At 50.8% G+C, this 10,545-nt stretch overlaps 1 protein-coding gene across 2 annotated transcripts in view; it reads left to right on the forward strand.

The window, feature by feature from the left end:
* Nucleotides 1-10,545, forward strand: part of LOC117888111 (somatomedin-B and thrombospondin type-1 domain-containing protein-like) — a 33,437-nt gene extending 22,892 nt beyond the window's left edge. For both annotated transcript variants that reach the window (XM_034791213.1, XM_034791214.1), the window contains exons 4-5: nucleotides 6,291-6,449; nucleotides 7,601-10,545. In XM_034791213.1, the coding sequence (XP_034647104.1) occupies nucleotides 6,291-6,449; nucleotides 7,601-7,706 (265 nt within the window). In that variant the 3' untranslated portion in view covers nucleotides 7,707-10,545. The remainder of the gene's footprint in view (nucleotides 1-6,290; nucleotides 6,450-7,600) is intronic.

The following is a 10,545-nucleotide window of genomic DNA, read 5'->3' on the forward strand; positions in this document are numbered from 1 at the left end:
TAGAATTTGCACTGGTGGTCACCCCTTCAGTCCACGCATGGAAACTGTGCCATGTGATCTGGCTGACCAATCGAAACGAAAGAGCAAATAGTGACCAGTCACAGAGGAGTGTTCACGGTCGATCCAGAGAGCTAAAACAAGATGTGCAAGTCATTTCGGATCTCGACTAGACCGTGACCTGCTTGTAAGTGTTCCAGGAGGAGAAGGGATTAAATTTGTCCGGTTAATTTATTTGCTCTGTATGATTTGCTCATCTGCAAACTGCCACGGACTGGCAGGGAGAGGAGAGAACTGTAGTAGCGGGTGTCACATCTCGGGGGAAGGACCTGGGCGGAGTCGTGTGGGAGAAGCCAGCTAGTACGTGATGTTGCTTTGTTCCGCCCGCATGGAACAGATTGCAGGATCGGGGCTTATGCTTGGTTCCGATTAACGCGATCCTCCTTTACTTCTAGAAGTACAGAGATCACACACATAGGGGAAAAAACTATTTAACAAGTGAGACTTATTTGTATCTCGACATTCTCAGTGGTGTTGGCCAGTGGATATAGGCAGCCATCTAGTACTGTCGCAGGATGTGAGCTGCAAATGCCCCTTCTGAAAGCCTCTTAAAGGCGTGGGTGAGAAGTACAGTCACAAATCCATCACGCTGATGAAAAATCATTGTTACCAATGTTGTTCCCAAAAGCACATCTGCTGTTAATTAGGAAACGCTGAACCGCTGCCTTGGGGACCGCGTTACACAAGGTGGGTCTGAAATGCATCATTTGCATGCTAGGCTTCTGAGCGTGTCCATGCTGAGTATGCCATGACCTATGGAAAACAATCTTGGGGCTAGAGCAGAGTGTCACAAACAGCATAGACCTGACTTCTGGGGTGCAGGGGCGAGGCGGGCCTTGGGACCCCTGCGTTCAAACCAGCTCCAGTGCAGACTGGCTCAAGGGGTGACTTCGTGCTCCATCTCCACAGAGAATGCAGGGGGGGGACACCAGTCCAGATTGCCAGCTGGTGTCAATTGGTCTTGCTTCAGTCAAGCTATGCTGACTTATGCCAGTTGAACATCTGGCCCAGAGAGTGGTTTCTAACTGCTCAACTATTGACAGATGCATCCTGATGGATTTGCAGGTGAATCCCTTTAAGCAAAAGGATTGAGTTCTTCTTTAGAGCTGGTGTAGTCAGTTTATTGTCTGATGTGCTCTGTCTTGGGGGACTGTATCTTAAATTGGAAGCGAGATGGGCCAGATTATCTTAATGGGCTTTTTCATCTCTTTTCTTTTATCTGTCTAGGATTTTCCTAGTTAGCTGTAAGCCTCCCCCCTTGTAACGATAAGCCACAGGGTAGCTGATTAACTAGCCCCCGGGCTGTAAATCCCCTTGTCACAAGCAGCGCTGTGCTTGGGCGAGTTGGGTTTGTGCAGAGCGAGGGGCAGAGGGCTGGGATCGTTACATGAGGCGGGGCTCAGCACAGCTTGCAGGGATCTGATTGGCGAGGTGCTCGGAAGGGTTTTAGCGCTGCCTGGAGGAGGAGATGTCTGTGTGGACGAGGGAATGAAAACAGAAGTGCGTTCTACCACCTCTGCATCCTGCCGGCTGCCGGGTGTGAGGCGGGTCTGCACCTATGGCTACAGCAGTTGTCGCACCCAATCTGTGCTACCTTATCGCTCACTGGAGCAGTTGCCGTTTCAATACTTCTTAAAGGGGTTCTGTTTCTCTTTGGTTTCACCCCAGCGGGAGCTCCCAGGACGGAATTGTTCGCACCCCGCAGGTCACTCTGAGAGCCACACGTCCAAGCCCAAGAGAACAGAGGCGTTTGCATTTTGATTGATGTCAGAAGTGGTTTAAATGTGCAAAAACACCCTCACAACAAAGCTCCTGTGAAATCTGGGGGAAGATGGTTGCATTCAAAACGATCATTTTGGGGAGCAGTTTCCCAACCCTCATACAGTGGAAAAGCACCTTGCTGTCCTCCATGGCGCTGTCCCCGCCATGGGAGCTGCGTTGCTGCACTGTCTCCTTCCTGAAATTCCCTTGGATGAGTGTTTGAAACCTTCAAGTGGAGCAGAAAGTGGGAATCCGCGCAGGGCACGGCGGCTGCTTTCCTGTTCCAGCCAGGCCTAGGCAACGGCAGCTGTCGCTTGCACCTCCTCGCAGGTGTGCACGTCTCCGTTATTTTTACCCACAGACTCTCATGGCACTTTCTTTGCAGCCGTGGCAGCTGGTGTGCTGTGAAGGGAGAGTGTGCAGGGAGAACGCTCTGGGTGCTGACACACACAAATCCAGCAGCTCTATGCACATGGGTGCCTGGGCTTCCACTCTGCGCGGAGAGAGATGTCAGAAACGTTTGCCGTCGTTCTGCCCCTCGACTGGCTGCAGTTGCTTGTCTGCCTTAGGTTCCTTTCCTGGCCATTCCCAGCAGCTAGGTTTATTTGAGCCTTAATCACCTCTTCAAACAGAAGGGGGCGGGGGGGGGGACAAAAACCTGAAGGCCCCTTGGAGGAGGAGGAGGCTTGGCTTGGCAAGCTGACAGCTGTAAAGCAACCAGAATGCACTGGCTGACTTAAGGGAATTGCTTCAGATCAGAGCTTCCCCTCCCCCTGCCTTTGGGAAAGCACAGGCCCTGATCTCCCCAGCGGTGCAAGCAGCTTTGCTTTGAAGTGTGTGGCCGCTCTGCCTGCATCCCTTCTTCCTCTCCTCCTCAACACCGGCAGTGCCAGGGAGCCAGCCTGCAAGGGGCACCTGGAGCAGCTTCTAGCTTGTCTCTACCTGGGGTCATCGTCCTTCCAGGGAAGGCGAAATCCGCAGCAGGGGCCCGTCTGGACAAGAGCATGTTGTGCAGGTTCCTTTTGCTGTGCAGCATGGCGGTGGGGTCACCTGACTGGTTGAGGGAGGCCCTGCTGATCAGCATGTGTCCCCCGCTCCTCGGGGGCGACTGGGATGCAGTCACGCAGAGCACAGTCAACTTGTGAAACTCCTTACCTGAGGAGGTTGTGAAGGCTAGGACTATAACAGAGTTTAAAAGAGAACTGGATAAATTCATGGTGGTTAAGTCCATTAATGGCTATTAGCCNGAGGCTTGGCAAGCTGACAGCTGTAAAGCAACCAGAATGCCCTGGCTGACTTAAGGGAATTGCTTCAGATCAGAGCTTCCCCTCCCCCTGCCTTTGGGAAAGCACAGGCCCTGATCTCCCCAGTGGTGCAGGCAGCTTTGCTTTGAAGTGTGTGGCCTCTCTGCCTGCATCCCTTCTTCCCCTTCTCCTCCACACTGGCAGTGCCAGGGAGCCAGCCTGCAAGGGGCACCTGGAGCAGCTCCTAGCTTGTCTCTACCTGGGGTCATCGTCTTTCCGGGGAAGGAGAAATCCGCAGCAGGGGCCTGTCTGGACAAGAGCATGTTGTGGAGGTTCCTTTTGCTGTGCAGGGTGGCGGTGGGGTCACCTGACTGGTTGAGGGAGGCCCTGCTGATCAGAATGTGTCCCCCGCTCCTCGGGGGTGACTGGGATGCAGTCACGCAGAGCACAGTCAACTTGTGGAACTCCTTACCTGAGGAGGTTGTGAAGGCTAGGACTATAACAGAGTTTAAAAGAGAACTGGATAAATTCATGGTGGTTAAGTCCATTAATGGCTATTAGCCAGGATGGGTAAGGAATGGTGTCCCTAGCCTCTGTCTGTCAGAGGGTGGAGATGGTTGGCAGGAGAGAGATCACTTGATCATTGCCTGTTAGGTTCACTCCCTCTGGGGCACCTGGCATTGGCCACTGTCGGTAGACAGGATACTGGGCTAGATGGACCTTTGGTCTGACCCAGTACGGCCTTTCTTATGATTTCCTGTTTGCAGGGGGAGTGGGAAAGTCAGTGGGGCTGGCCAACCTCACAGCCAGTGCTCCTAACTCTCCTGCATGCTAGGTTGCCTCTTCCCTGTGGCCCTGCAGCAGGCAGCCTGTTCTTTCTGCAAATGGCTGCTGGGCCAGGTAGGTGGGGAGGGGAGGTGGCCAGCTGGGAGCATTTTTCATCTGCTACATTTAAAATACCTGGGGTACATTTGGGATTCATAACCCATTGGCTCCCTGCTGTCACCAGCACGCATACCCCGTTTCTTGGGCAGAGGGACCGCCCAGGTTGCATGCTGCCTTCTTCCCTCACTGGCTCCATCTCTGGGACTGGTGTGAAAAGAAGCCATCTGATTTTCAGCCCATCCTGCCCATGTTCTATGGCTTGTCCTGGCAGCATCTACCCGTGTAGTCCTGACTGCAAGGGCGCCCTGAGTCTCCTGTTCAGCTTGTCTGCGCTCCTCAGGCCTGATCTCTATACTCCTCCTCCGGCTTTGGTGTCCAGCCTCGTCCAGAAACCCCTCTACTGTTTGTGGGCATGTCCAGTTCTCCCATCCATCTCTCACCATTTATCCTGGACTGGTCAACACTGGACAACTAGGTCGGCTTAACTACATCACTCGAGGCTGTGAAAAAGTTCACGCCCTGTGCTATTGTAATTAACCCGACCACTCGGCCGATGGAAGAGTGATTCCGTCAACTGAACTACTCCTTCTCGGGGAGGTGGATTTACTACAGGGATGGAAGAACCCCTCCCGTTGCCGTGGTACGTGTTCACACTACAGCGGCTGTGTCAACGTACCCTCGGAGACAAACACCCAGGCACAACGCAGTGTGTGTCTTGGGAACAGTGGCCCCTGTTTCCCTTGCCACGTGGAGTGCGCTGGGAGGCTGACATACCTCTCTTCCTGCCTGGAACCTTTTCTGGACAATGCTCAGCATTACTGACCGCCATGATAGCATCAGGAGCAAAACTCATCCCGCTGCCTGCCCAGGGCAGGGGATCGGACTTCTGCCTTGACGCGCCATTGGGGAATGAGGGATGAGCAGCAGCCAGGTCCCATGCGGGCTCTGTCTCGTCCCCTGAACAGAACCTTTGTCGTCCCCTCCTTGGCCCGCTGAGACCGTTCTCCTGGGGCAAAGACTGGCCTATCCTCCCCTTTCCCTCCCTCAAACCAAATCAAACCAGGAATGCGGTGTCTGCCCAGCCTGAAGGGGCACGTTCCCACTCTGAACCTTGCTTGGGAGTTATGAGACGTGCAGTAAAGACAAACCCCAAACTGCATCTCCAAAGGCAGCAGCTGGAGCGAGCTGTGTGGATGAGGAGTCTGAAGGGGGCAGGCTGCAGGTAGAACCCGCCCCTCCCTCCTTGGGATGCAGGTGCTGCAGAAGGTGGGCGTGTGCCTGGCTACTGGGTCGGCCAGCAGCGTGGCAGCCTTGGAGAGCTGTGCCTGGGATTCGTGAGTAAACAGGGAAACCACAAAAACAGATGGAACCCAAATAAGAGGCCTTGGATTATGAATCCCACAGGGAGGGATGAATCTCTAATAGTTGTCCCCCTCCACCACCTGCCCCAAGCAGCTCTCTGCTGAAGCAGTTACTTATAGAGACAGTAGCTAAACTAGGGCATCTCTCTAGACCCATTTTACATAAGGAAACTTGGCCTTGTAGGGGCTTTAGGCAACACTTATGTTTCCCCAATTCAAGGGTTGCTTTGGCCCGGGGCACAAGTTTAGAGCAACTGGTCGGCTGTTCTGGGGGTGGCTGTACCTGGCCACTCCTCCTCCCGCATGGCACTGAAAGCGGCAATGAGTTGGCCGTGCCCCATTGCAGTGCCATCTCATCGCCAGCAGAGGGGAGCTGGCAATTTCGGCATCTCCTTATGGTAATTCGGCATCCTAGGCATGACTGTGGGACATCTGACTGGGGAAGCTCATGCCAGATACAACCCCAGGGCAGAACCTCTCTAGAATCCAGTTGTCTTTGCTCGGGCAGCAGCCAGGATCCACTCCCCTTAGCAATGGGAGAGGTGGGCAGGTGTGATTCTTCTAGGGTTGAACTGGAGATCCTTTGGCAGGGACGTGGTGAGGTTCAGAGGTGGCGGCAGGATTTGGGTGACTATCCTGCCTCGGGATTTCTCATTCAGTGGTAAGGCTGCTACCAGGTTGCTTTTAGCATCAAGCCGTTGCTAGTGGAGGATTTGTGAGTGTCTCGTGGAGTCCGTGCTCATGGAGTACTGATCCTGGTCGGGTTATTCAAGCAGCTGGTGGTTTAAAGTCTGAGGATTTCAGGGAGGTCAGCTAGCGCTAGGAAAGTGTGCACTGGGCCTATCTCTAGGCAAATAGAGCATTTCCCCAGCAAACGCAAGCCTCTCTTCTCACCACAGGCCACCCCCGCCCCTGCGGGAGCAGAAACCCATTGCAGAGGGGGGTTGGCATCCTGGCTAATTCTCTCCCTCTCCCTTTCCAGTTACTGCGTCTACTTCCGCCTGAAGCAGGTGGGAGCCGCCTGCCGCCTGCCCTTGTGGAGCAGCCAGCTGATGAGAGAGAGGCGGGTCTGCGTGGAGTGCCGGCCGGAGGCTGTGGCCAGCGGGGCCCGATGCGAGGGGGATGGGCTGGAGGGAGCCAGGTAAGTGGCTGAGGAGTGATGATCAGGGCTGTTACCCAGCCAGCTTAGCCCAAGGGACTGTCAGTGTTTTGTCCTTATTTGGTTTATTTCCTGCCCCACTTTGTATCTGGCCGGGAAGCCCCCAAGCCTGGTGCCAGAATCGCAAACCACCTTCGGGGAGAGTGAGCAGACCCATCCCCTGTGTCCTGTGCCTGCCCCAGTCCTGCCCACTGGGTTTGGGCAGCGTTAGACTCCTTGCAGAGTGGCCAGCTGCACTGTCCTGGCAAAGGGGTGGCATGTGCTCCCTGCATGCCCGAGCTTCTCCTGCCAGGGCTACGTTTCCAGCGGTGTGTGCCCGAGCCACATACAAAGGACGGGCTGCTGGCAGGAGGCGGGATGCATAGGCAGAGGGAAGGCTTGTGAAATGAGGAGGGATCCTCTGGAGGCAGGGCAACGCTATACAGGACCTGGGAGACTAGGACAAGAAGCTAAGCTGGATCTGGAGAGCAGCAGGGAGCCAATGGGGCATTTGAAGAGGGGGACAATGACCTAGACTGAGCAGCATGCGAGGACAGTGCTGCTCTCAACAGCCCAGGGCATGGGGTGGGAGAGTCTTCATAGACCTTCCCTTTTTGACTTCCCTTCCCTACACAGAACTGAGACAGCGCTGCCCCGGCCAAGTAGGGCTGAATGGCCCTGGAGCCTGTCCATGCTGCTCAGCGCCCCAGAGTTTCGATAGCTGGAATCCCAGTGGCTGTTCTGGCCCGTGTTGTGCTGTGTGGGAATCAGTGTTGCCAGTTCTAGTGGTTTAATCATGAGTTTTATGCTATCTGGTGGTTTCCTCAAAACCTGGAGTCATGTGATCACACGAGACCCTTGGCTTTCACCCAGAAAAATACGCTTCTGACCGTCATTTTTGCAGAGAAAAGCTTGAAAATGTGACGTGCTCGAAAATCAGAAGGCAAATAAAAAACTGTAAACTTATTAATATTTTTAAGCCAGTGATTTTGGGGGGGAAAGTAGGGGGGGCTGGCTCATGATTTTCGAACACCTGGGGTTGGCAATGCTGGGAGCTCCACTCACGGGCCACCCTTGCTCATGGAGCTGTGGTGGATTCTGCGAGATGGAAGATTTAACCCAGTTCTGCTCCTGAGCTGTGCTTCCAATTTCAGGACATTCTGGACTGCCACCTCCATCGCTGGGTGCCAGGGCTCGTGGATCCAGGAGTCTCGGCATGAGAACTGTATGTGTCCTCCGCTGTCGCTCATCTTTGTGTAACCTTCTGTCAACCTGGGTCATGAACTTTCAAGGAGAAGGGGAGAGTGACCGTTTGAAGCTGATGACCCAGCCTTTTCTGGCTATCACTAGAAAACAGGAAGAAGAAGTGAAGGGTAGACCTCCTCTGAATGAAGTCCTTGCTACACTTTTTACCTCGTATCAGTTTCATTAGAAACTCTCACTTCCTATGAAATTTATATTTTTGGCCACATACCTATGTGTTGTTTGAAAGCACAAGACTGTCTTTGTTCTTTTGAACTTTATATTTCTGAAACCTTGCTACCTAACTCCAGCTAGAATGGAAGACAGTTATTTTGCAGATTTTAACAACAAAAGAGAAGAAAAACATTGCAATAGCCCTATTTAAAAAACATTTTTTTAAAAAAAGAGAAGAAATTTGCTAGAACCCCAGCACCAAAGTTAATGATGGACGAACATTGGAATGAGGCCAAATCTGAGCGAGGAAGTGATGTCATGGTTCTTTGGGATGACATGGGAAATGATGTCCCAGTTAACTGTGGAACTGTTTCCAAAAAAAACCAGAGTCCTCCGACTTTTTTGAGAGGAATGTGTGAAAGAAATAAGAATGTTTAAGATTGGCCAAAGTCTTAAAAGATGCAACTTTTCTTCTCTGTACTTCTGAGCTTTTAAAGTTGATTGTGTTGCTTTTCTCCTGATACTTGAGTGATTCAAACAGGATGGTGTATTACATGTCATTTAATCTCCTCAAGATCAGAGTAAAGGCAGTGACAAATCTGCACTTCTGTCTTGGAAAAAGTCCAGAAAATAGCAAAAGAGGTTGTTTTTTTTTTTTTTTTTCCCCCCTCTACTTATTTGTAATGCTTTAACATGAGTGATATAATATATCTAAATATATATGAGCTCTCTCGTGCTCTCTATCTCCCAGTAAAATATCTCAGCCACACCCCTGCTTGCACCCCGTTTTTCAGCTGACAGTATCACATGGTTTAGGACCTTCAAGCTTTCTATTTATTGAATAAGGTTAGACCTAAGTGCACTTTGGTCTTGAGTTTTCTGAAGCCCTTGGAATCGCCACCCCCTAATCGGAGGACTTTAAAAGCAAGAGGAAAATGGTTAATAGAGTATTCCAGTTGCTGCTTTTTTGATGGTGGATCATCATGTCCCAGAGCCCTGGGGACTTTGGAATAACTACAACTGAGAACTACCTTGGCTTAACGTCTGGAAAAACAGTCTAGGATATTTTTGGTTCCTAGGTTGTATGTGATCACATGATGACATACGGAATCCTGGGGCTACTCTCCCAGGTCAGACCACAGGTGACTTCCCCCTTCTACACCGTGCTTCCTTGGGCCTCTTCCTGACGTGGTTCTCTCCATTCTGTGGGCTTCTCCCATGGCACCGTTATTCCCCAGGACATGCTGTGCTTGCTCCTTCCAAAACAACTTAAGACCAAAAGCTGGCTTTTTGCAAATTACATTTAACATAAATTATTAATTGAAAAATAAAACATCTCCCAGATGGAAATAGGCCAGACAATCTGAAAAGCCAGAAGACTGACCATTATTCAGAGAGAATTCATTTATTAAACAAATTTGTTAGCTGCACCTTAGTTTATCCATAGAAACCCAGTTGGCCTTTTACAACCTCTGGCTTGACTGAGGCGCACAAGAAGGACCTGATTCTGTGTGCTGCTGAGCACCCGTAACTTATAATATCACAAGATTGGACTCTACAGGGCCCACCCTGTGCTTACTGAAGTCATTATCAAGGCTTTGGAACAGGCCCTGTGTCTACTCCTTTGCTGTCCCTTCACTGCATCCATTCCACATCCGATAAAATGACCAGATCTCCACTGGTTTTTTGGTGTAACAGAAATAACACTATTGCAGGGGAATATTATGCAAGGATCAGTGGTTCCCGCGTTAACAATGTGAGCCTTGGCTTTGCCTTGCTATTTATGTGGCAGTGAGACCGTTATCTGATGGCAATGTTACCTTTGTCTGTCCACTGATGTTCTCTTCAGTATCTTCAGGTCCATTTGAGTTGGTGGCTCCTATATCCTCCTCTGTCATATTGTCCGTGTCCAATTCAGGGGCCATGTTCTCCTTTTTCTAATGAAGTTGTGTATGCTGGTCAAATCCATTCTTGTGAAGTCAGGTTCAAATCTCAGGTAAAACAAACCCACCTAGACAGCACATATGTATGTGCTCCAACCTGCCAGTCAGCTCCTTCATGGGAGCTCAGTCATATGGTCCAACTATCAAGCCGCTTTCCCCCACCTCTGTGCCCTGACATGACAGAAACTGAGCCTTCATGGATGTTATTCATAGGCAGAATTTTTTTCCAATGGGGCCTAAGGGCATTAGACACCAGTCTCCTCTTGACTTTCAGTGGGAGTTGGGCTCCTAACTCACTTAGCTCCTTTGAAATCACCAGCTATAGATGTTCAGGCTAAAGGGAAGATTATGATCCAACCTCCTGCCTTATAAACAATCTCTACCAAATATCATATATATAATTTTTTTTTTTTTTAAGCACTGACCAATAGACTCCTTGTTCTTCTACTGGCTTTTCCTGTTGCTCTAAGCTCCACCGAGATCCATATAGCACAAGAGCATGTCACCATCTCTGTATGTACCAGAGAATTGGCATTTGGAATTCATAGTGTTGTTCCCATGTCTTTTTAAATGAACACAATTCTGGAGTGAAACAAGCATGGCTTTTTCCAGTTTTTAATATTGCAGTAATTGTTCTGAACCTTATCACTTCATGTATCCACAGCCATATCCTATGCCAGGCCCACTGTTGTACAAAAAACATGTACTTGAGTTACTTTGAATAAAGACAGTAAAAAACC

Source organism: Trachemys scripta, chromosome 15, assembly GCF_013100865.1.
Source record: "Trachemys scripta elegans isolate TJP31775 chromosome 15, CAS_Tse_1.0, whole genome shotgun sequence".
Taxonomy (NCBI): domain Eukaryota; kingdom Metazoa; phylum Chordata; order Testudines; family Emydidae; genus Trachemys; species Trachemys scripta.